Below are 27,411 nucleotides of genomic sequence, written 5' to 3'. Positions count from 1 at the left end.
GTCTTATATTCGGTGCGTTTCTGAATGATGCATGTTCCTTTGGAAGTGGTTCAGAAGCTCCAGAAACAAAATCTTTTTTTCCAGAAAAAAAAGTGTTACGTTTTTTAAGCAAAATTGGCAAGACGGCAAATAACAGCAAACTGGAACAGAGCATAGCAAATTTACTCGGTTTTATCTTTTTGATCTTAAACATTATTAGCTTCCCCTATTTTGTAGGAATAAGATGTTTTAGATTAAGTTAGTGGGTGCCGAGATGTAAAAAGCTATTTTAAAGAAAGCTACTCTTGTTGACATTTCAGGCTGAAAGAGAGAGCAAGCTCTTCAGCAGAGAACAGGAAGGCTGAACCGTGTACAGCAATGCCACTGATGGCTGTGTACTGTGGGAAATGCACATGGAGATTAATATTTATAGTTCTTTTTCTAACTTCGCTCGGTGTTTCACTATGGGAATCGCCTCAGCGTGACCCAACTACGGAAGCTCCAATGACATCACGTCTGTCTGCGACAGACAGGTTGAGCCGTGACTGTGGCTCCACCCACCATCCAATATCACGGCCAACCTACCCCTCTCAACTCATTCTCGCTTTCTTCCCGTGTGAAGAACTACAACAAAGCTCCCTCAGCACATTCAGGCTAGCTTGGCTCTGCTTAACCGTTCTTAGGCGTTCCGTAAAGGAAGACGCCGCTGAACGCAGTACCAGGACAGGCCTGGACTGTGCTGGGTAAGTGCTTCCATAGAAGCATTTTATTTCTTCGTTTGAAGCAGCTGTCGCGTCAAGGCGGGCTGCTTTTATAGCTACTGTTTTAATTAACAGAGTAACTGTTGGCTAAGCTAACGCGTCAAGGCGGGCTTGGTAGCAGCTTAGCGGTACATCGCTAGCATAAACAGTTGTTAAAGTTCAGCTAACGTGTCGTGGCGAGCGGACTTTTATCTTCAGCTTTATAGCTAACGTGTTACGACGGGCCATAATAAGCTTTCGGCATGGCTACGGCTCCCGCCCCCTCCAAAGGGTCGGAACCGACGGTTAAAGAGGGTGTATCCCGCTCGTGCCCTGCGTCATGCGGTGCCTTTATTTCGGGCAGGGACCCGCACCCTATGTGCATCGTTTGTATGGGCGCTAAACACGCTCAGGCGTCGCTGGCCGACCCTCAGGGGTGCCAGCATTGCTCGTCGATGCCAGAAAAAATCCTGGAAAGGCGTCTGAGAGTAGCTGTAGCTAACGGCCAGGACCCGTGCCTCTCATCACCTTCAGCTGTTGCGGCGGGTGATAAGCATCAACCGCGAGCCTCTAAGAGCTGGGCGGACATGATGGAGGAAGAGTCCTCGCCCATGCCCCCTCTGTTTGAGGGTCTAATGGGGAGTGGGGAACTCGAAACAGGCTTGGAGGAGACGGAGTGTGACGCAAACTCCGACCTCCTCGATCTGGAAGACATGGAAGAAGAGGAAGATGACGTCTTCCCGACTCAACTGTCCAGGCCGCCCAGCGGAGCGGAAATCGCCTCCCCTGGGGACAGTGACCTGTATGATGTGTGCAGACGGGCTGCTTTAAAGCTGAACATCCCCTGGCCAGCAGCCCAGGACGCAGGCGGTACAGAACGCGACTTGTATGATGGGAAGAGACTGCAACCAGTCTTGCCATCGGCTAAACAGCTTTTACCAGCTGTTCCTGCCTGCATGAGAGAAATGAGCCGTTTCTGGTCTAGCCCATTTAAGAGCAAGCTCCCCACCAAGGGCTTCTCTAAACTGGAGGTTCAGGGCATGGGTGAGTTGGGGCTGGTCGAACCTCCAACAGTGGAGCCTTCAGTGGCTTACCACCTTCACCCTAACCGCAGATCTGTGTCAGCATCTTCAAGCATCTCGCTTCCAGGTAAAATAGATCGCCTCACTGCATCTATTTACCAGCGGATGTACAAATATGCTGCACAATCAGTGTGCTCGCTTAATGCAGTTACACTGTTGTCAGCCTATCAAGGTGAAATCTTGGAGGAGATGGGTCGTCTGCTGGACTCGGGGGTACCAAACCCCACCCTTTGGGATGAGATATGTGTGGTGAACGATCTTATTCTACGTTCCTCTAGAGGTGCCGTTCAAGGCTGTGGTCGTGTCATGGGACTGGCAGTCTCAGGGGAGAGGGCCTTATGGCTAAACCTGTCAGGTCTGAGTGACTCCCAAAAGGCTGAAATTATGGACTCGACCTATGACCCCTCAAAAGGTCTATTTGGCCCCTCCCTGGAGAAAATGAGGGAAATAAGTACCCTCAGAAAACAGGAGGGAGAGGCCTTCAACCTTTGTTTGCCTCGTAAACCTAGCCAAACTCCTCCACCAGGACCGAGACCTGGCTTTGCAGCTGCTGCAGTGAGAGGACGGCAGGGTGGACCTAGGGCTCCAAGAAGGCCTGCCGCACAACCTCCCCAGCAAAGTAAATCTGAGAACCCAAAACCATGGGGTAAGCATTCTTTTGCAGCGGCCGCTGCAAAAAATCGTCCATCTTACCCCATGGAGGGGAAAAAGAAGCGGGCCACCTAGCCCCTGTCTTTTTTCCACAACTTCTTCCTCGGAAGAGAGGGTTTTCAGACAGCAGAGCAAACCTCTCTGCCCAGTGTTCAAATTCTCCTGTGGTTCTCAGTTCATCAGGAGTCCTGTTAAATTCTCCTCCTCGTGTTCAGAGAGAGGAAATTTTGAGACAGACAACACAGTGTTTTCCAGCACTTCAAAACTGTCATGTAACACTTCACAGCACTTTGTCAGTGTCACCAAGCACTCACCAGTGCCCCCTCACACATTTTTCTGTTCTGGGGGAATCAAAGGAAATAAAAGAAGCTTTTCTGCATCCAGGCATGTTGCCGAGGGCAGGAAGCCCCCCACAAAAAAAGAAGAAAATTGCAAAAATAAATCCATGTCATACCCCTCTGTACCCAACAGAGGGAGCTGGCGCTCTCTGCATGTCAGCAGAGCTCAGCAGTGCAGAGGGGATGACGTCACCCATCATGGCGGGCCCCCTCTCTGCTCAGGCAGAGGAATGGCGCGCATGCGCAGTCTCCCCATGGGTTTTGACGACAATTTCCAGGGGGTACAGACTGCAGTTCGCTGTGAGACCTCCGAGATTCAACGGAGTGCTCGTTTCGGTGGCCAGCGGGGATTCGGCCCACGTCCTGGAGGACGAGATCGCATCCCTGCTAGCCAAACAAGCAATCAGAATAGTGCCGGAAGAAGAGGTTCTTCAGGGCTTCTACTCACGCTATTTTCTCATTCCAAAGAAAGACGGCGTGTCATTACGGCCCATACTGGACCTGCGTGTGTTAAACAAACACTTACGCAAGTATGCATTCAGAATGTTAACACACAAGACGCTATGTCGCTCCATTCGTCCGGAGGATTGGTTTGTAACCATCGACCTCTCCGATGCATATTTCCACATAGCCATTTACCCCCCACACAGAAAGTTTCTCAGGTTTGCTTATCAAGGCACTGCCTACGAGTATCAAACGGTCCCGTTCGGGCTGTCATTAGCCCCGAGGGTGTTCAGCAGGTGTGTGGAGGCGGCGCTGTCTCCGCTGAGATCGAGCGGCATCAGAGTTTTTTCGTACATAGACGATTACCTCATTTGCTCTCGTTCGAGAAATCAGGCAATCAGCGACTCTCGGGTGGTGTTAACCCACCTCATCAACCTGGGGTTCAGAATAAACCAGACGAAGAGTCGCTTAATTCCTGTGCAATGCACGGAGTATTTGGGTCTCAAAATAAACTCCCTCTCCTACCGCGTTACGTTATCAGAGGGGAGAACCCTGTCATTCGCTCAGTGCATGGCGCATTTCCGGCTGGGGAAAGTCGTTCCATTCAGACTTTGCCTACGGCTCCTCGGCCTCATGGCGTCAGTGATTTCCGTTGTCCATCTGGGACTGTTACGGATGAGGGATTTTCAGCGGTGGGTCGCTTCACTACGTCTATGTCCCCGCCGTCATCTTTACCGCAGGGTGAGAATAACACCTGCGTGCGTGGCGGCTCTCCGACAATGGGGAGACCCAGCGATCTTCGCAGTGGGGATGCCCCTGGGTGCGGTATCGTCCAGGGTTACTCTGACTACGGATGCGTCTATGACGGGCTGGGGTGCAACTATGATGGGCAGAGCTGTGAACGGTGTATGGTCGGAAAAGATGTCACGGCTCCACATCAACATGCTAGAACTACGCGCCGTATTCCTAGCTTTGAAGCATTTCATGCCTTTGATGGTTGGCCGCCACGTCTTAGTAAAGACGGACAACTCCACAGTGGTGGCGTACATCAATCGTCAGGGCGGGACCCGATCCATTCAGCTTCACAGATTGGCCAGGGAAATAATTATGTGGAGCAGCACCAGATTTCTGTCGGTTCGTGCAACGCATGTACCAGGAATTCTGAACAGAGGGGCCGATCTGTTATCCAGAGGCAGCCCCCTTTACGGAGAGTGGAAGCTGCACCCTCAAGTGGTGGAGCAGATATGGCAGAGATACGGACGGGCTGCCGTAGATCTCTTCGCCTCATGGGAAAACGCTCATTGTCCACTGTTCTTCTCCCTGTCGAACCGAGACGCACCTCTGGGCATGGACGCGCTGGCTCACTCATGGCCGAATGTGTTGCTCTATGCGTTCCCACCTCTGAGCCTGATATCCCCAACTCTAGTCAGAGTGAGGGAACAGGGCCTGTCCTTAATTCTGGTGGCCCCATGGTGGCCATCGAAGCCCTGGGTGGCAGAAATAATCCAAGTTCTGTCAGCACAACCATGGCCCCTTCCCATTCGCAGGGACCTTCTGTCTCAAGCTCAGGGGGAGATTTATCATCCACATCCAGATCGTCTGGCTCTCTGGGCCTGGCCCGTGAAAGGTGGAACCTAAATGCAACAGGTCTCCCCCCAGAGGTCATCGACACCATCCAGAATTCAAGGGCTCCATCAACTCGTTTGCTTTACAGTGGTAAATGGCGAGTTTTTGAGGAGTGGTGTGTGGAGAGACAGGCTATTCCTTTTCAGTGTTCTGTGGTGGAGGTCCTCTGCTTTCTACAGAGCTTGTTGGAAAAGGGCAAGGCCTTTTCAACTATTAAGGTTTATTTAGCTGCAATCTCAGCTTGTCATGTGGGTTTTGGTGATAAACCTGTGGGGCAGCACCCTTTGGTGTGCCGTTTCATGAGGGGGGCGCGGCGTAAGCTGCCCACCTCTAGGCTCTTCATGCCATTATGGGACCTCACTCTGGTACTGGAGGCCCTTTGCCATCATCCCTTTGAACCTTTGGAGGGTATTGGTATGAAATTGCTTACATTGAAAACTGCACTGCTCTTAGCTTTAACTACTGCTAAGAGAGTAGGTGAATTACACGCACTGTCTGTCAGTCCTACTTGCCTACAGTGGGCACCAGGGCTTTCTAAAGTGTGCTTGAGACCCAATCCTGCTTTTGTGCCCAAGGTGATGGAAACATCATACAGGTGCTCAATGGTGGAACTGCTGGCATTCCATCCACCTCCTTTCTCTTCAGCAGAAGAAAAGAGGCTTAATTGCTTATGTCCAGTGAGAACTTTGAGGGCTTATGTTGACAGGACAGCTGACTTTAGAAGAGCTGATCACCTGTTTGTGTCTTGGGCCACTTCTCATAAGGGCAAACCTATCTCTCGCCAAAGGTTAGCACACTGGATTGTGGAGACTATATCTCTGGCATATAGATGCTCAGGGTCAAAGCCACCTGAAGGGGTGAGGGCCCATTCTACCAGGAGCATGGCCACCTCTTGGGCTCTGTTCCGGGGTGTGTCTGTCCAAGACATCTGTACTGCAGCCAGTTGGGCTACACCACACACGTTTGTGAGGTTTTACAGGCTGGATGTGGCCCAATCATCATTGGCGCACACAGTGCTTGGGGTTGGCTCTTCAGGCTGCACCTGAGTCCTGAATATTAATTGCTGCCAAGCATTGCTTCGGGGTCAGCATGCAATTCGGGAGTTGGCCATATCTCCCATAGTGAAACACCGAGCGAAGTTAGAAAAAGAACGTTGGGTTACTTAACGTAATCCCTGGTTCTTTGATAACAGAGTGAGGTGTTTCACCAACACATCCCTTCTTGCATGGGCACGGAAAGAAACCTGCTTAGAATGAGTTGAGAGGGGTAGGTTGGCCGTGATATTGGATGGTGGGTGGAGCCACAGTCACGGCTCAACCTGTCTGTCGCAGACAGACGTGATGTCATTGGAGCTTCCGTAGTTGGGTCACGCTGAGGCGATTCCCATAGTGAAACACCTCACTCTGTTATCAAAGAACCAGGGATTACGTTAAGTAACCCAACGTTAGTATTGTTTACTCTAACTGTGCTCATTGCTCATAGAAGATACTAAAGAATGTTTTAAATGTCAACTCCATAGTCAATTTTTCTATTAATATAAAGATGAAGCTCATAATTGTGAATTGCTAGTATCCATATTACAGTAGATTACTTCATCTTCTTAAATCAAAGTGCATGCCCAACAGAGTTAAACATTATGCATAACGGACTAACACTATGATTTGCAATCAATTGCATGGAATTTATTTAATCAATTACATTAAAATAAAAATAAAAAGATATATATTGATGCAAGGAACACTTTTTAAATATTTTCTCAGGTTTGCTTATCCCTTTCTCCAGGATTCCATAATGACACCACACTACCTCAACAATGCTTTTCTTTAGTAATTTGTATGATCTTATTGTAATACATGCGGAGTATTACAGAAAGAACAATTAGGTTTTTCCTTAAATAAAGGTCACATAGGTTAATGTTTTTTTAAGTTTCAATAGCTGCAATATAATGCCGTCAAAAGTTTTTAGTGTCCAGTTCAAGCCAATGAGTTTGTATTTCTTCTATAAGCACTAAGGAAGGAGTAAATGGCAAGGAAACCCATTTATGAAATGTTATGCTCAATGGTGTGTTAAAATCACTGGCATTATGTAGACTGAACATGACTGCCTATATTCTCAAGACTCATTGTTTTGGCCTGCAATTGGAATATCTTGATTTGTTAATCACTTTATATTGTTTCAACTAGGCCTGTCATGATAACACATTTTGCTGGACGATTAATTGTCTAAAAAATTATTGCGATAAACGATAATATTGTTTCAAGACCTTTTGACACTGATTTAATGGAAATAACTAATAATGCATGCAATTTCCTGCCATGGATAGATACACTTTATTTTCAAAAGAACACATAACACTGGAACTGATAAACTAAATCAGTTCCAGTGTTAATGGATTCTCATACTCCATTAACAAAAAACGTACTTGAATAAAAACTAAACAACATAAAGCCCAAGTGGAAATAAATACTGCATTCAACCAAAAGAGTGCAGATTATGAAGTCTGTATTGGCCTTCAGTAATCACTAGATTTAAATAGAGAAGATGGGCACATCCGACTATCTAATACAATATTAACTATTATCCCCTTATGATAATCTTAGATCGTTGACAGATCTAAGATTGTCGTCGATGATTTCATAACCGATCATCCTGCAGTGTGTGGTGTGTTATGGTAGATCGTTGTGGCCGCTCCGATCTAAATCAGGGGTTTTCCCCGACTGGGAGCTTTAATGCTGAATGTGACAGGTAGCCAATCAGAAAGCCTCCGTGCTTTCTGAGGGGAAATAACGAGGGGAATCCCAAACAGCTGACATGGTGCAACCCGAAGTCCAGTGGACATCGGAGATGATATGTGGAAACAATAATGTTTATTCAACATTTTGTGCAAAGAATATAGAAATGACGAGAGGAGTTAGAGCCAAATTGCTACCGCAGTTGATAAACCCGGTAAGTTTTCAGCTGTTCTTCGATAACGTGACATAAATAGGTTATAATGATTTTCATTAAGTCAGGACTTTACGCTGACTCTAGCCACATGCATCACAGGTAGATTCTAGTAAAGCATTGGTTAATGCCTGATTTTAAAATTAGTTAACTGGACTTGTAGCCATTATTTTGTGCCCATGTGGCTGGACACCTCACGGTACGACGAACCTGATCGAACCGTTATACCTAGGATTTCTGTCAGCTAATGTGTGGTCTGGTTTTGAAAATTGGCCGACAACTCATGTAGTTTGCGCTGGACATTACACAAAGGAAATGAGGAAGGGCTTTGACAGTGGAGAGCACCGGAGTTTAGCCTTTTTTTCATTCAGTGTCATCAACAGAAGGAAAAAAGGCAGGTAGAGATGATAAAGCCGATAATTAAAATGAGGTCGATAGGTTTAATTTATCGTGCGATTAATTGATTTATCGTTTATTGCAACAGACCTAGTTTCAACATCATTTAACTGAATCTAAACGTATAGAAATCATAAGTTCCATGGAAAGGCTAGACTATGAAGTTATTTGGACATGAAAACTCAAAACTCAAATCCTGCTGGGAAATACGGATTTTCTCAGTCTGCTAGTTCCACCAGAGGAAATCTATGAGCATATCGGTGAGACGAGATGCCCAGCCGGTGCTGAACTTGTGCATGTAGTGAGCTGTGCAAGAAATGACCAACAGAAGGCCAGGCCATTCCCAACAGGTTATCTGACATCCAGCTGACAACAGCATCCATGGCAATTTAGAGACAAATGAGATAGCAGTGCTGTTAGTCAATCTTCCACTGGTTCACTTTAAGAAACTCTGTTAGGATTTTTATGTCCTCCACACACGCCAGTGTTATTTCCTTCATTTTTTAGCAAGTTAAGATGTGTGTGAATCAGTTTGGACTATAAAGGTAACGGTAAAAGTACAAGTTTGTTAAAGATCAGTAACTCACCTCTTATTACACCAGACAAAAAAATAGCACAGCTACAAAGACCATATTCTTCTTTATCTCAAGATAAACTTTGTAAGAAAAAATATGTCTGCATTAGTTAAAAAGGGACTTTAAACCCGAATTGAACGCAACTGGAGTCCCTGAATGTAACGAAAGGCTGCGTGAATGAGTCTTGTAAATATGTGCAAAGACATGATACACTTGTCTGTATTTTGACAGAGTTTTTAAGTGCCTTTAGTTTACATGCATGTGCACACATTTGTGTATTTGTTTGTGTGTTTCCCCGTTTTACGCGTGTGCATGCTCCCAGAGGGAAACAGGCTGTGTGGGGTGTTATCTGCCTCTGCAGAGGGTGACAGCTAATCACCAACCCTGACAAACACTGGGGGAGAGAGGAGGGTAGGGAAGAGGGAGAAGAGATGGTGCTGGGCTGGGGGATTGGCATTTGAATTCCACTGAGTAACCACAGAGCGCTTTGGATTCTGTCATCACAACCTCTGTATGAGTTTGGGCCTGAGCCGGACAATTGCGCTGCCTCCCACCTTGACCGCTGATGACTAATAAACCCCCGCCAGTATACATACACGTCGAGATAAGAGGCCGCTGAGAAGCCATTGCACCAATTTTTGATGTCTTTAATAAATCTTTGTGTTTTCAGGGGCCTGTCAGCTCCAGCTTTGATCCTCCTACCTGCTGCTCGTAAATGCCCAACCACATGTAGAATATGCGCCGAATGCCGCTTTTATTGCAGGCGACGGCACCCTTTCAGACGGTACCTCGTCAGGTGTAAAGACGCCGGCACTTAGAGAATTCGTTAACTGCGCCATTAGTCGTAGCCGGGAGTCTATGCAAAATGCATTTGTTGACGGTTTGCCTTGCAGATGGGCTTGTGCGTGCTGAGTTAGTGGGAGCTGCTGGTGTCGCCTGTTGACATAGAGATCAGAGGGCTGTGAGAGATGGCGAGATGCTGTCATGAGATGGCGGCAGGCAGGCTGCACTGGCGGAGAGGAGGAGAAATGAGACAAGATGAGGCTGCAGTCTAGTTTTCTAGGAAGAATTTGAGGTTGATTCATCCCCACCAGTTGTTCTGACTGAGTAAAGACACCTTATAGGTTAATGACAATTAGTGTTGTAGCCTTTTCGTTTTGGTGTTTTATTGGATGTTAGTGTCATCTCAGGTTGATTAGAAATGGTTGGAATAAAATCTGAATCTCATCCTGCCTGGTGGTCTGTTTTCTTTTTGCCTTTGAGAGGCTTCTGGACTTCTCTGCTGGAGCCGGTGTGGGCGGAAATATTCGAACCAACTGGCGTCTGTCTACGTCGCTGTCATGGGTGTCATGCTGGGGTCTCCCATACGGAGAGACCCTAATCTGCTCGCAGTGTAGCAACTCTCCCCACTTTGCTCTCTCTATCTGACCCTGTCACTAGTGCACAGAGTGACAGATTCAGGCAGAGAGGGAGAAAACCACACAAGAGGCAGAGTCGGTAGCAGATCCTTTCCGAGGCAGGCATAGCTGAAATCGCTGCTACATAAAATCAAAGATAGCTGTCAGATGCTGTTACCGAGCACAACGCTCGAGAGCACAAAAATGGTGCCATCAGTGGAGAAGTCAAAGGTCTATAAACTCCAGAATTGAGGTTGTCATGGCTTCTTAAAGAATACGTTATAAGTGCTGTCTGTTTAACAGGCATAAGTTACAGTCAGCTCTCTGAAAGTTGTTTAAGGCTCTTCAATTTTACCTCTCACAAGTTTAGTTTTACCTCAACAGCTGATGCTTATGTACTTTGAACAGAAACAGATCACAGTGTTTAAGTATCCTAACCACAGATGGCTTGCGGTGGTCCAGCAAGGTTGACCACCTAGTGTTTGTGTGTGAGCGTGTGCACATCTACATCTGTGCAATAATGTGCTGTTGGGTGCTAATGACAGTTGGCATTTGGCAACTATCACTGGATCGTTAATTAGTATTGAGAGGTTTGCAGTAGAAGCACAGATTCCCCTCGGTTTCGCAAACAGATGTGGATTTGATCTGCTCACCCATCTTGCACAGACGCATACACAGTCGTGTACACAAACTGTGTCCATCCATAGCTCTGTGACATATGGATACGTCTGAGCAAGCACCTTCTTGTATGCTGATATTGGCAGCTAGAGCTCAAACTGCAGGAAAAACTAATCTGGAGAGGAACAGATAATGGCAAAACCTGTTGCCAGCCTGTGGATTTGTGAAAACAACCATGCTCAACAACTGAGAATAGAACATGTGGTAAAAAAAAATAAAGTTAGGATTTACGGTACATATTTTAGTCCTCAAGCATTTTTAGGTTCATCTATTAGTCTTTGCATTTTCATATATCTACAAGCATATAACTATAAGTACACCTCTTTGGAATTGTATGGTTGTAACAATTTTTTACGCATCAATGGTTTTAGTTTTTCACAAACCTTTCCATTTTGCCCTCATTTCTGAATAAAACTAGAAGGAAGTAATTCAACCTGGAGGCAAGATTTTGTGATATTAAAATGCCAAAAAAAATTCTCAACAAAGAAGATGAAACGTCAAGCTAGTTGTTGTCTGTTAGGCTTCATCTAGTGAAGTTAGTCTACATTTCCATATATGTAGCACTTCCTTTGAAACCTAAGGTGCTTTAAGTGTCATCATATTTGAAAGTCTGATTTTGATATTTAAGGAAGAAGTTCTTAAGTTGCAGCATTCTGTAGATGCAGTCGACTAGAATTGCGGGGGTAGCATGTTCGGCTAACTACTAGCCACGAAAGTTCTTTAATGCGTCTGAACTGCATTTGATCACCTGTAGTCAAAATTTCTATTTGGGGATTATACAACCATTAAATTAAAGTATCAATAAGCCCACAATAAATAATGACATACAAGAAACTATGGTGTGTTTTTTTTTTTTACTTAAAGGGGCTTAATACAATTTTGAGTTTGATTAAAAAAGAATGTTATGTCTATGTTGACACCCGGGAATATCTTAGGGGTGTTTATTCTTTGTACCATAACTGAATAGAGAAATAAATATATGTACATAAAATATGTTGTACTGTTCTGTTTTGGTATTTTTTTCCTCTTAATTTGAATCAAGTAAACAACTACTTTTTTTCTTGAACATTTTGTTTATAATCTGATTTATGAATCAGAAAAACCAAAACAAACTGACATGCATGAATGTTTGTTCTAAGCTACTCCAGATGATGACATCTCGTGAAACCTCTGAGCTTAAAGATGTTCAGTAACTTGGAACTTCTTCAATAAATTAAGATCATTAGTTTATCAGTTTTGCCTAAAAGGATAAACGATTGATCTGTGGTTTTAATTTTACAGCCAGATTAAAAAAAAAGACAAAAATAACATGAAAACTCCAAATTCTCTGAAGACTCAACATCAAACGTAAACATAGCGTAGGAAAGACGTTTCTTGAAAAAGATAAATAAGAATCTCCCAGTGATCTGTTTGTTTTTTTTTTAAAGCCAACCTTTAACAAATCTTTGCCAACTTTACAGACTCTGGAGTAGAACATTATTATAGCTCTCACTAATGTCAGAGCCTTTGTCTATTCAGTTAATTGTAGCGTAGTTTTCCTGATGGAATTGCTCCGTGACCTTTTAGTATTTTTATTTCTTCAGCTCTTATATTTGCTAAGTGATGGTATTCTGCCTGATTAGTGCACCGGCCCCACCCCCTCCTGCCCCACGGGGGACACAGATACACACACACGCGCGCACACACGACTTCGAAAACACAATGTATTCACTCCCAGTACCCCACCGCCATTGTTCTGCTTTATAACACAGGGAAAGGAGCATCAGTCAAGTATATTAGCTGGATCCTATTACTGTCACCAGATTGCCTCTCTGAGCCATCTTAAAGAGCCCCCAGACAAAACTTCCTGTCATGTTAATCCAAGCTTTAATAAATAGAGGGATGTGTAACCATATTCAAATAGGGGCTCCCGTATTTGTGCTGACAAAGAGAGACGGACTATCACAAAATGACAGATGAAAGTGTTTTGCATGAGAAGGAGGGGGTGTAGGGGGGGGGGAGAAAGTTTTTATCGAGGCTCATTCTCTCCCATTCCTGGGAGAAATGTCAAATCGTTGAAATGGCCTTTAAAGAAAAAGCTTAAGCCTAATCTAAGTAAAACACAGCAGGTATTAGAATGGTGTCCATTGTGAAAGAAATAAATGCTATTCAGCTCAGGCGAGCAGTTTGTTAGATCCCTCTTGTTCGCCTATTGATATCAAAGTACACGATGCACACCTTGTCTCCACAGGGACGTTTTGGGATCGGATCACTGAACATTTGAACAGACCATTAATGGGGGCTTTCTCTGACTCATGAATATGGGCAGCCAGTTACTGGGTTTCATTTTCTAGATGATTATTAAAAGAGTAAGTAAAGGTTTATTGTATAAAGCATTACTCAGTCATTTAGTTAAGCTGTGGTATTCAGCGATGTATTAGAAATCTCTTGAATTCCTGAGTATACTCATCGCCGACAATGAGAACTGAATGCCACCTCTCAAATTCAAGGCCAAGTCTTTGCCCACAAATTTGAGCTAAGAGCTGAAAAAGAGCAAAGACACGATCAGAGAAAATTACACGCTCTCTTTCAGACTGGTCTAGGTTAATATCTGGCTTGTGGCTGCTTTTCTCCAAAGAAAGTAGCTCACTAGAGGAAGTATTTTACAACTGGGTGTCTGCTTATTTTGCCACGTAGTTGGAATCACAAATTGAATTGGGGGTTAGATTGGGTGTTACCAGTGTTAATCTTATAGTGCCAGCAAAGGTATTCACCCCCTTTTTCACACTTTGTTGTTATAGCCCCAAATGTTTGCGTACCTATGTGAAAGACCAGTGCTTATCCAAACTTGTACAATCTGAATCCCAAGTGTTCAAATTACCACCATATTAATGGGCATTTTTAAACAGTATCACAATTTTTTGTTCTTGTACTACTACTAGTAAAACCTATTTTTCAGATCCACATTTTCAGATCCACATTATGACAAATATTGGTTGACATTTCTAAAAAATGGCAAAGCAATCTTTATTTTAAGTTTAGCCATTAAATATACACAGTACACATGTGGAAGACTCTGGTCAGCTGAGACCAAAACAAATTTTTTTTTTGTTCAACATGCTATGTGTAACCTGACTGTAAAAAATGGTGGTGATAGCATCATACTGTGGGGACGCCTTTCTTTTGATAATTCTGGAGAATTATCAAATTATTTTTTGTGAAAACATTTTTAGAAGTATGTTTTCTTTCCTTTCCATTTTACATTTATGCAGTGCTTTGTGTTGGTCTGTTGCAAAAATCCCAATAAAATGTTTGTGTTTGCACTGTGAAAAAGAAAAAAAATATATATAAATACTTTAGCAGGGCACTGTATGCTTTGTCAGGTACTGTTTCCATTTTGCTGAGCTTAGAACTGACAGTGAAATGAAAACAAAAAGGAAAAAAAAAACTGAGATAGACAGGCGTGTTAGCCGCTGAGGTGCTGGAAACATTTCAGCTTCTGTCTGAATTGTGCGGGAATATCACTGAGTCAGCCGATATTTTCTACATGTTGATTCTGACAGGTGTAGAAAGCTGGACGGAATCTAAACCCCGGGTTTGCCTTACACAAAGGCAGCGTGCAGAACGCGTAATTGGACTGTTTTATACTCGAAAATGCTTGGGTTTTATCTGATTATATTCACTGAGAACAGCATCAACAGATCTATTCATATTCTGCGTCTTCACCTACGTTTAACCCGTTTAAACAAAGCTTTTCCCAGTCATGCCTCTCACCTTTTGCACCGTTTTCTCTCACTCTCCCCAAACATTTTACCGTACACGCTGACCTTTGTCTGCCCTGCAGTCAACGTTGCCCGAAGCTATATTTACATTAACAAGGGGGAGGGAGAAAACGAGGTGCGTGATGTAAAACGTCTGTCGCACGTCCCTCTCTCTCTGTGTGCGTGTGTATGAGCGTGTTTGTGCAAGCCTACAATGAGAGAAATCTGATTGGCTTTCCTGGAGGTAGGACATCATTTTAAATAAGTCCTCAATGTTAAACTGTTTGCTCTAGGGCTAAGGGATCGCTCACCTCTCCAAATACTATTTTAGCTTGAAAGCACAATATTTCCCAGCTTGAGCTTTCACAGGGGAGAGAGTGAGGGAGGGTCCTGTTGCAGCAGCTTCATGGAGGTGGCTCGCAGGCATACTCCATTCTGACAGAATGAGGAGGCACTCTCCAAGAGTGTGGCGGAGAGGAAAAGGGGCCCTATTAATAAAATGACTCCATAATGGGTAGTTCCCTGCAGCTTGGCAATGGAAGACAGGCGGATTGATGGATGAGGCCAAGTCCCACTTCCTCAAACAGGCAGAGCTCAACTGTGTGGACATGCCTCTGTTAGGCCATGATACGGCCAGACCACAAAGCAGACTGGAGTTGGATTCACACGGGAAGAAAGAAAGACACAGCCATATAAACAATTTCCTGTTTGACTTAAGCCTGGAATTACTCTCTCAGCTGTGGGTATTTGTCTTAGACAGCTGAAGAATGTCTTTTCTCCATGTCTGGGCTTTTCTATTTAATGAATCACTAAAACATTAGTATTAATTTATACTTTTGAATGCTCTTTCTGTGCATTATTAAGTGCACTGGCTTTTATCCAAATCGTGCAATATGTTCTCAAACGCAGATGGCTGGTGTGGAGAAGACCAGATAAAATCTGTCCCAAATGTAATCTCGGCTCAAAGTGAGAAAATAGCGGATAAACAGAAATCTGTGGGTGACGAATATTACATTTGCATGATGCACCCATAAAACTCTCATTGCCAAAAATATTTTCCAGTTATAAGAAAGTGGCATCTGGATATGACTCATTTTTAACAGCTTTGTTTTAAAAGGAGCAGACTTGTGCAGAGTCACGCTAATAAAACCATTTTTGTGGCACAACAGTGTTACTGTGTGCCCTAACAATACAGCAGCCTCCTGAAGGCATCACTCCATCACTCTTTTATTACATCCCCGTGAAACGCTGCATTGATTAGAGTGGCCTCAGCATGACTGTCTTTTTAATTGTGTATTTGCCGATCTGAAAGCTGCACAGGCACGGCGGTGAAATCTGCGCCAACCATTTCAGCGGCGCTCCAAGGCAGCCTCTGACACGCAAAGTTCTTTGTTAGAATATACATCAGTTTGTATCACCATAGCGACCTCCTTGGATGCTGAGCAGGGGACCTCATAAATATGTAACCCTGACAGATTTGAGGAATAGTCTTCCTGAGCTGTTTCTCTCAAGCCATTTTGTTAATGTCAACATGAAGGGAAGTTACTAGAATAAGTGTTGACATTCTGCCATTGGTGTAGATCATTAATAATTGCATACAACAGAATGAGTGGGGAGTTGAAATAGTTGAATTAGCTTCAGACTGTCCATTCCAAAATAAAAAATGATTGCAACAATGACAACCTTCAGAAAAGGAATACTCACATTATGTTCCATCTTCAGATTCAGTTTTGTTAATTTGATTGTTAAACCACTTAATAAAAGCATCTTCAATTCAAACATTTTCCCTGAACTAACATCTATGGTAAACAGCATGAAAATGATGTTGCTCTCTCCCTATGAGTTTAATAAATCCTGCATTTGTCAACCGAGGTGAGGTGGTTCCATAAACAATCATCAGTCATGACTATTCAAGGAAGTGGAGGGCTAATTAAATAGTTATGTTAGGAGCAGAAGCAGGGACATTCCACTGCATGAGTGAAAAGTTGCTGGAAAAACTTAGTTTGAAAAGTATCTCTCTAGAGTATACATTCTCACTTCAACTCTGGAGTTTACTAAATTTTCCACTATATCCAAATCTGGCGTGTTGCATGGCATCCCAGGATGCTAAAACTTGTCTCTAATACATTTAGTCTTATTTTTATCTCCTGCAGTATTGCTCTCTCTCACTCTGTTGCAGCTTGAATGACCCATAAACTATTTATTATAGTATTTAATGCACTGTACTAAATAGTTTCCTCTTAAATAGCTGACTCTAAATCTGTTATAACTTCAACACTGAAGGATGCTGAATATCAAAGCGAACTGTTACATTTTCAGACGGTACATTGACTGGAAAAAAGTTTGTTGGTCAGTTGTTTATCTCCTTGGTCATGTATTTAAATCTTACCTGATTTTTTACAAAATTTAAAGCAAAGTTAATCCAAGAAGATCCTGTTTGTTAGTCCAATTCCCACTGGGGAAAAAAAAGTGGGAATTGTTGGTTTTGATGCAATAATTTTTTTTTTTTCCTGGTCTGCACTGGTTAAAGTCGATCAACAAGATTTTGCCAGATTGTAACCTTGCATTACTGTTAAAACATAATGATGTTGTTAAACGATCATGTTTCAGCACCATAAGAGATGCATTTGATTCTTTTAACAGGCACTAACCAGACACCATGCAAAACTTCCTTGTCTGTTTCTATGTGTTTGAGCAGTCTCCAAAAGGGGCACGATAATTACCCTCCCTAAAAGGAAAAAAAAAAAAAAGTTGAGTGATGAATTATGTATCAAAGGACAAACACATCAATAAAGGCTAATGTGCCCTGTTTTTAGACAGGAAAACAGCAGAGGTGCCAGGTGACGGGGGGAGATTTAGGATCTCTGGAAATGAATTATGACAGCGATTTAGATAGGTGTCAAACGCACATTTACATTCGGCTCACAGCTGAAGGCTAACAGAGGAGCTCTCCTGCAATTTGGGGAGACACTGATATAGATCATATTTGATACCAGAGGAACAAAGGCCTGAGACACAGACATTGACCTTAGAGTGATGCTGCCATTCTCTTGTTAAGCCCCTGTTTACGTGTAGACTTTATGCTACCCATATTTCTTTATTTGTGCATAGATCTATGAAGCGATACAAACATATCATGGCAAAATTCACAGTGCTAAATAGGCATGGGGTATATAAGACCTTCACCATATGTTAACCTTGAGAAAAAAAACTAATTTTATGACAAAAAGGATAAAATCAAATATACATCATCTTATTTTTATTCAAAATTGAAACATTTACACTAATTCCTATTGCAGCAAATATATTTTATACATTTTTGATCCATAAACTTCAGCAAAATTGTAAACTAAAGGTAATAAATGTGGTATTAGTTTATACATTTTTTTTTCGATTAATACAAATCCTTTTCGCTATTTTACTCTTTGAGTACAACAAGCTTGTATATATCATGTTTGCTATGAAGAGATTTGTTCAATGAAACAATAAATATGTTGCTAAAATTGGATAATAAACATAGGTGACGCTTATATATAGTTTATATCTAGTCTTTTTTTTCTGCTTGCTGTTTTTTTATGCTTTTGCTAATGAAGAACAAAGTAAAAAGAGAGAGAAAAATAATCACCTTACATTTTGTTTCTGTACCTATATTTCTATATTTTTCTTGTAAGCCAAGAGAAACACAGTAGCCATTTTTCATGTTGCTGACCAGCAGTGCACAGCAACAAGTGCATAGGTGCATAGCTGGAAAAGTCTTATTTCTTTTTATATTTCTGGCATATCATTAGAAGGTCTAAAGAACAGCAAAATGGAGAATGAGTAAAAACTTGTAACTTTTTAAATCCCATTTTCTGCCGTACAGCAAACTAACCCATTCCTTGTGCAAGAGGTTTCAAGACAGAGAGTACACACAGGTAATGTGGCCTTCAGCAAGAAAACTACATGTTTAGGGGGAAAGGCCACTGTTTAACTGGAGGACCCTTGTTTAAGCCCCCTTGTAGGCAAGATCCATTTTCCTTGAGAGTCTTTGAGCAAGAGGGCTGAGTTGTGGCCATCTCTAGAGAAAGCGTTTTACAGCAAAATCTGCTCCACTGCCTCGCAGCAGAGGGGACACAAAGGGGTGGAGAGATAATTCAACAGGGATCACCGAAGTATCACTTTATTATCACAACTATGACTCACTGGGGTCACGGTCAAGGGGAAAAGTGAGCCCCTTCATCAACACTCCCGTTGCTGCGCAGCATCTAATATTCTATTACAATGATGGCAATTAACAGCGAAATGATAGCGACCCAGTGACAATGGACAAATTTGTGACAACCCTTTCAATTGTTCTTGTGTAGTGGAAATCTATATCATTGTCTGAGAAATGTTCAGCTGCAGTGTGCTGCATCCACGCTTGAGTGCTTTTACAAGTGGTGGTTTAACAAGGAGCAGAGGGCAAAATTTTGCTCCCTTTAAGCCTGTGCAATTACACAAGGTGGCAAAAGGGACTCTGTTCTTAAAGCGTGAGCCTACATGGACGGGCAATTTTGTTCAGCACAGCAAACGCCAGGAGAGTTATGTTTAATGTGGAACATAACCTTTTCTTTCTCGAAAGCACAAAAAACAAATCCTTACCATAACGCATGAGTGGTACTGAGTGCAGACATGACAGAAGTGCTCAAACTGATCGCAAGCATCAAACCCGTAAACAGTGATGTACTACTGGGAAAAAAGGCTTATCTGCTGTCTGCTTTTTCATTAATGTATTTGTTTATTCATAATAAAAAAAAATCTGAATTTATTTAGCAAATAAGTACAATAAGTAAAGGCTTTATTGGATACCAGTTGTACTTTAATATGCTAATCAAAAGTTTATGTTTTTCTCTCTTGTTATGAAAGTAAGGTATTAGTGAATAAAACCAATGGCTGTCTGGATTGAATTAAGTCGTAAACATTAAATTTGTTTGTATTACCCTTTACAATAACCACTAGGTCAACCAAAGAGCTTTGCAGTAGGTTAAATAGTTAAGCACTTCTAAAATAAATCCATTGTTTATTCTAGTAGTATTATCTCATAGAGAGATATTTGTAAAAATTTGAGTACATATTCAGAGGATTAAAAAAAACTTATACCAATAAATATATTTTAACACATAATAATGTGAAGCACAAATACTTGCATCCCTTCAATTAATAGCTCATACAACCTCGTTTTGTCAACAGAAGAAGAAGTCAGTGTTCTTCTGTAACATTACACGGCAGTGGGGCATACAGTCAGAGGGATATTTGCCTTTCCGCATTGCACAGACTCCCTAGAGTGGCACTACTGTGGAGAGTTGATGTTGGTATCTGGGGAATGATGTCTGTGTTGATTCGACCACATATTTGGAGTCATTTTCAGTTCTCCAGCAGAGTCCACCCTGTTTTGATTTAAAATTCTCTTGTATTTCAAGGAGTCCATGACGCCATGAGCGCTTCAAGGTGCCCCATCCCTTCACAACATTACAAAATCCTATGACATACTTAACAGTGAACATGAGGTGGGGCTTTAATATGATTTCATCATGTTTTTCTTGTTGTTTTTTTTTATGTAGAACCCGACTGTGTCGGTGTTTTTCACATGGTTTCAGTTATAATCCCATTTATCCCATTAAGCAAACAGAAACTGTTATCCTTTACCCCCCCCCAAAAAAAAAAAAAAAAAAAGAAGTTGCCATGTAGGTAGAATCTAATAAACGTGGAGACTTGGTGAACCTGAAGTGGTGCTATTTGCTGCCTGCCTTCAACATTGAGATTAGGACATTTTTCACATTTTTTTTCTGTTTAACTGTTGGTCTGGTGGGAGATAAAAACAGGTTCATAAAACTGATGGGATTGAAAATGACAAATATACATATACATTGAATCAATTTTAATATTATTAGAAAGTTCCTCTATTGCAGTAACTCACTATACTAAGTGAAAAACACATATAGATTAAGTGCATGCAGACTGATCTTTCTGGTGATTATGATAATTCTCCACTTACAACTAATGAAAATATGACATTTTGGATTAGAATACTAGATCAGTCACACTTACTCTTTATAAATAGGCCTGACATAAAGCACTAACAGAACTAAACCCCTGAAATCTTAAATGAAAAGTAATATCAATATCTAACAAAGTTAGACAAGTGCTAATGTTGCAGACTTGCAGAACAATAACATGTTAAACAGTGTACCGCTATTCACAGGGATTAAGGACCACAGCTGTCAGAAATAGTTGAATTCTGCAAATACTTGCGGAGACTCCCTCTAAGAATGTTTAAATCTGCCTAATCTACTTTAATTTTATTTGTATAGCACATTTCGCAACAAGGCAGTTCAAAGTGTTTTACATAATAAAAACGTAATACAGTGAACCAACAAAAAAGAAACATTACATTAGACTGGAACAATAAAGTAGTACAAAATTTACTTAATCTAAGGCAATTCTAAACAAATGAGGTTTTTTGACTTAAAGGAATAGCTAAATAGTTCAAACACCAAATAAACCATAATACGCATTAATACACATACTGAAAACCATCTTAACACTTCCGCGCCAGCCAACATCTGCAAACTTCCTTATTTCCTCTCTTGGATGTAGAGCCAAAAAAAATAGCGCTCCTGGATTGGCTGTTTTGCAAATGCCAGCCAGTGGTGCGTTAAGAAGCATTGCACCAAGGTATTTCAGCTGGATTTTCTATTGAACATTGTTGGTGTGCTCTAAGCCAAATCTTGCAAACGATTGGGTTAACAATTTAGAGTAATCCACCACTGAAAAATCTGCAACCACGAATTGGCGTGGTTCAGTTTTACTTCAAGCTTGTATTGCAAACTTGGAGGAATTAAGTTCTAATGGAAGGTATTGTGCAATCATTGACATATTTTATAATTTTGATAAAATAAAGAGAGTAAAGAGAGCCTTTTGTGGAACTAGAAAAAGTTCCAGGGAAGGCCTCATCTTTCACCACCTGTATTGTGAATAAAAGCCATATTACGAGCAAGGAGACTCTTCCCAACTTAACCTCTCTGGCCCCTTTTTGAGAGGAGGTCACGTGGTTCAGATATGTTGGCTGCAGGTTTAGTTAAAGAGCTGCTCGGCCTTTTGCCCGCTCACTGTCTTTGAGCTGCCGTCTCCTTTTTAGTGGTCATGGACTGTTCCAGTGCATATACCACGGCGAAATAGACTTTTGCTCTTTTCTTCATTGCCACAAAAGGCCAGGCACTTCGCTGGAGTTCCCATTCCCCTTTTACATAGTGATAAGGCAGCCATTATCCTTTGAACCTTTCTTTTCACCACACCAGGAGAAAAGGAAGAGTGAAAGAGAAGGAGGAGGAGGACAGAGAAAGATTTCTTCCCTGAGGTGAGCCCGGCCTCACCTCTGTGTGGCGGGCTTTTTTGTGAGCAGTGAAGAGGTCCTTAACCTTCTATCAGATGGAGGCACACAGTTGTGTTCTGCTTGAATAACTACATTGAAAAGCCCTGGAGCACAGGAGATAGTTCTATAGACTCTGCAAGTGGCATTGAGAGGGAGAGAGACGGGCAGACTGACCGAAAGAGAGAGAGAGAGAGAGGTGGGGGGTGGACTGTGTTGTATGACCTGCTGGAGTGTGACCCTCACATGATGTGCACATTCTTTGTTAAAGTGCTCATCAGTGCTTCACTGTGAATCTTTTCTTTGTTGGACAGGTCTCACTGACAGGATGGTCCTTCTCTAGTAATGTCACAACACAGCTCACATTTATATAATACACTTCCTTTCACGGAGCTCATTTTACAGAGTAACTCTCGTCTTGCTCTCAGCCTATAAAAGGCTGTACAGTAGGAGCAGTAGTAACAATATTAGAGTGTGGATATTTGAGTGTCATGTCGAAGGGCTCAAAGTGGGCTGATGGTGGATGATACTGCAGGCTACTTTAATAAGAGTCTCATCTGTTAACTTTAATAGCAGCAGAAAGACTCCGTTGACCTCATAATATAAATGCCACTATGCACAGTCGTCTCGCTGGGGCTTGTTTTTTGCCGTTTTGTAGGAAAAATCCTCTAGACTCAAACTTCCATTATGTCGTAAAAATTCCAAATAGGCCATCAACCAACCCTATAAAGACAACATATGTAAAGCATTGACGAATCAAGACATGTCAGAAACAATGAAATGATAACTATTGATAATTATTCAGGTTCTGTTAAATTTATGTGATGTGTATTGAATTCAGTACATTTATACATGGATAGAAAGTCTACACACCTATGTCAAAATCCAGTTTTTATCATCAGAAAATTAGACAAAGATTAATCATTTAATATCAGAGGGTAAAATTTTACCTGAATACTTAATTGCTATTAGTTGTAGAGAATCAGACAACACAATAATAAAGCATAGCTTTGTAGGGGGATTTTATTGTCATTTGCTACTTGGCTTTCTTTAGGTAAAGCCAAAGCTTGCATAGAGATCACAAGGGGTACAACAATTTTTACAATGCTATAAATATGTACCATGGTGGGGGTGTAAATATGGTGGTAGCTGCATCATGCTCTCGGGTTACTTCTCTGCCATTCAAACCAGAATTTTTAGATTAATCAAATGGAATAAATCAAAAAGAATGGCATCACCAGGAAATGTACATTTACAAATGTCTTGGGTTAATTTCAGAACCAAATCTGACAGAAAGTCAGTGGGCTGTTGAGGCTGTGCAAGACGTCTTCAAATTCTGAAAGATTTGGAGAACTTTAGGAAGGCAGTTTTTAAGAAGTTTCTACTCTTTCCGACACTCTGCCTTCAGCACATCATCACAACAATGCTCCACCATTATCCCATTTACAGCCATTCCTGGTAGCATTGGACTGAGAAGTAGTTTGTGTGATTAGCTCAGCAGGAGTTTGCTAATCACTGCTGCCGCTAGTCTGGTGGAGCAGAGTGGGGGAAGGAAGGACTTGTGCAATGATACATTTGTCATTACACATAATAGATGAGTGAATAAACATTCAAACAATTTATTTAAATCTATTTTCGTTAGATCACCAAAACCTGATATTTTAACTGGGGTGTGAAGATTTTTTTTTTATTTTTCATATAAACAGAATGAGAAAATGCAGCTTTGCTCTGTCTAAAATCCATGGCAGCTAATTCATGTACTCCTGACACTGATTTTAAAGCGGTGTCAGCCATAGATATTTTGAAGATTAATGTTGAAACCCCAATTTTATGTCATGTATTGGGGTGAAATTTGATGTCAGTGGCAACTAAAATACAGCAGATTCAAAAAGCCCATTCTGAGATGGGTATACTCGTCTGTATCCTGGAATTTCCCAGAAATGTTTGGAATGGATTGAAAATGTTATAGAGCACGAGCAGATGTCATGCGAGTACAAATGTCAAATTTGAGCTCAATGCCTTGCCTGTTGAGGTCACGATTCTCAGATTTAACAACATGATCAATCGTATTCAGCTCTTCAATTATTATAAAAAGTTACACACCAAACTAAGTTCGAGAAGTGCAAAGTGGATACGAAGGCAACAGTAGGATTGGATTGTTGATTTTAATTGACAACAGTAGTGTTTTATAAAGACCCTTCTATTTCTTCATGTCTTAAGGCAAACCGAGATGCTTTTCTTGCCGTTTCGTCTGCATGTTTACTGATGCATAAAGTATCATCTCTTCTGGCTGTTCCGGCATTACTGGCATTAGGTGACAGAAGTCAAATGCTATAAATTTCCGTCTTCCCATGTAAGTGATCACAAACCGTCGGCCACGCTTGTCAAATGAAACGTTTACCATAGTTGGTAAACATGCCATTCCATCTTAGTTCTGCAGTGCAGCTTTCACGCTGTCAAATATAGGAGACATAAGAAACCGTTTCTGGTTTTATGAGCAGAAATCCACAGAGAGAAGGAAGGGGAAAAAAAAGAAAAGTGGCTCGAACAAAAGTTCTCTCACCTTTTAATTGGACAACGGTGTGTGATCAAGTGGTACTGAACAGAACAATGGAGTTATTGTAGTGAAGATAAACAAACGCGAGGGTTCTCCGTTCTTCAGACTCCGCCAATAAAATCATAACCCTTAGTACTACAAATTTCACTTATCCCACTCCCTCTCACTTTAATGTGATTTCCATTTGATTGCCTGGTATTAGACAGAGGTTACAACGTGTGACAATATAAATGCTTGTTTATAAAAAACTGTTACTGTGGGCGATATTGCTTCGGCAGTTTTTTATTTGTACACCACTATAATGATATCTAACCACGTAGTCATCTTAAAGAACATTTTTCACACACTGAAACTTTATTGTTTTCACCACATTGTTGTGTGCTTCTGCTGTTTTCCCAGCAAAACAAACAATTCAGGGCAAAACATAACTTAGTTAGCGACTGTAGAGGATTCTTCTGCAGCTCGGCTGAATTCATACGCCAGTGTCTAGATCTTTATTGTGAATCCCCTGCATGTTCTGCTTGTCTTTACTTTTTGTTCTGCTAATGCAAGCATAACTAAGCATTTAATCTAGAAACCAAAGAGGAGTCTCCCTCTACCATACTTTGTACCCTATACATAGGGCCCATTTTCTTTGGGGGGTGGGGGGGTAGTCTGTCTCATTTTCATTTCAGGCTGTTTAGCCAATAATGTGAGCTTAATAAAGAGTATGTTTAATACCCACTTATAGGTTATAGGTTATTTTCAAAAGGCACTTTTAATCAGACAAATGAGACTCATCTTGTCATTTATTCTAGATTATTGGACGTAACTGTGTATATGCACATATAAATTTGGCTTGCTAACATTATTGAAGTTGCTCATGTTGCACTAATTGCTGACCCCTGATATAGTCCAATCATCCTGGGTTAGAATAACATCAGAAATGGTAGTATTCTTTCTGTATTAGTTGTTTGAGCAAAGATACATCATCACCAAAAATCCTCCTTTTTTCACTGTTGCATTTGGTTCCTGTAAGCCAGCGGTATTATTTCTATCTCAAATTCAACAACACACAAAAAAAACCCCTCAAAACACACCTGGAGACCAGATTTGGCGAGCAAATCTACAAATTGCTTATTTCTATTCTCCCTTTCCTAACAAGAATAATGAGCGACTTACAATTAGGTGAACTGTGTATATAGGTTATTGAAGGTCCCCGTGCGTTGCCCTCTATTTTTTTCCGCCAAATTGGAAATATTTTAGGGAGGTGCAAATGAAGTGCCTTGGAGCCGCATGTGGCCTGTGAGCCGTGCAGCAAGTAACCGGGGCCCCACAAGCTGTGCCAACGTCTTGTGTGCCAAATGTGTGGCAAGAGGGTGGCATGAATAGTGTGCCAACGCTAGTCTGCCTGGCTGCCAGGCACTTCTCTTTATCCAATCAGACAGTTCGGCTTGAGCGAGACCCCTATTCTTGTCTGTTTCCATCTCCTCCCGAAGCTTTTCAGCCCTCCCGTGAAAAACACAGATGCGTGCACGCTTGTGCACAGCATTAAGCCTCCTCTGTGCACTGTTACGCTCACCTAGAGACCATAACCGGGGAGCGAGAAGCGCACGGCGTTCCCTCTTTGTTTCTACCTGCTGATGCTCTCCGCTCTCCTTTTCTCTCCAAGACAGAATCGCAGGCTAAATGAGCATGCCTCGGTCGGTTTTTTAAGCTTTTCATCAGAGTTATAGAAAGATGAGTTTGTCAGGGATGTCTGAAGAAGAAGCGCTGTCTGTCTGTGTGTGGCTTTATTGGACATGATGAAGGATGATATTATTGTGGATGCTGCTTCTGCTGCGGCCGGGAGATGAGGAAGGGTCCCATTTGTCTCTCTCCCGCTTAGTGTAATGTGTCTATCTGTCACTCTTCTCTCCAAGACTGGACGTTGGCGTTTGTCAAAATAATAATAATAATAAAAAAAAGAAGCATAATGTCAACACTGTTTCCATTTTTTCTTTTTTTCCACTGGCCATTATTGTTAATTTTCTCGCCTGTCGCCACTTTAATCCAGACAAAGAGTAACACCGCAGAGATTGCATAATTTCCTGTAATATCTGAAATTACAGCGCACAAATGAAGGAGGGAGAGAGGTAACCTGACGATAATCCTGTGATCACCGAATGATTGCGTGGGAGAGAGGTGCTTAGAAAGAAATAAGTGTGAAGCAGCAAGGATATATATTCTAAGAGTAATTACAGCGAGTAGATGAGATGAGATTGAATGGGGAGGAGGCAATGTGAGGCACTCGGTGCAAAGATTAAGCTAATGCCAACGCTGCTCTTGTGTCTTCCAGGTTGACGACGCCATGCTTATGTTTGATAAGACTACGAACAGACATAGAGGTAAGTTCATAGCTTCTTCTTTGGTGCCGTTTCTCCCCCAAAAAAGAAGTGAGAAAACAGTCATTTTATGTCCTTTCCCCATGAGATAACACAGAACAGTTCCATTTCACATGATATTAGGTGTACCATCTGTTCAACAATGGGAGCGTGTCAAAGTAATCAATAAGCTGGTACGGTGTTTAGAATGTTTGAGCGTTAGACGCCACCCGTGAGAGTGTGTGTCTGTGTATGTGATGATCCTGGTGTGAGTGTTTCAGAGAGGTGCTTAAAGGGTGTAAAGATGGCGAGATGGTGGGTGCTGTGCAGTCAGATAACAGCATCAGATAAGACCCAGGAGAAGCACTGACTTTATCACTCCATCTCATCAGCTCCTTATCTGAGATGAGGGGGACATTTCTCTCTCATGCAGAGGACTTTCCAAAGACAGGTTTCCTCCCTGCACCACACTGCAGTCATAGCGTGGTACCTTTTAGTCTCACCAGTGTTGTTTTAGGCCTGGTTTAAACAGTTGA

The 27,411-nt window shown here is 42.0% G+C and overlaps 1 protein-coding gene across 6 annotated transcripts in view; it reads left to right on the top strand.

Moving 5' to 3' along the window:
• Positions 1-27,411, top strand: part of msi2b (musashi RNA-binding protein 2b) — a 305,034-nt gene that overhangs the window by 142,108 nt on the left and 135,515 nt on the right. For all 6 annotated transcript variants that reach the window (XM_081615802.1, XM_081615801.1, XM_081615800.1 and 3 more), the window contains exon 7: positions 26,851-26,899. In XM_081615802.1, the coding sequence (XP_081471928.1) occupies positions 26,851-26,899 (49 nt within the window). The remainder of the gene's footprint in view (positions 1-26,850; positions 26,900-27,411) is intronic.

This window comes from Poecilia reticulata, chromosome 14 (genome assembly GCF_904066995.2).
Source record: "Poecilia reticulata chromosome 14, P_reticulata-male-v2, whole genome shotgun sequence".
NCBI classification, from domain to species: Eukaryota; Metazoa; Chordata; class Actinopteri; order Cyprinodontiformes; family Poeciliidae; genus Poecilia; species Poecilia reticulata.
Note: the sequence above shows the minus strand (reverse complement) of the source record. Positions and strands in the feature narration are given on the sequence as shown.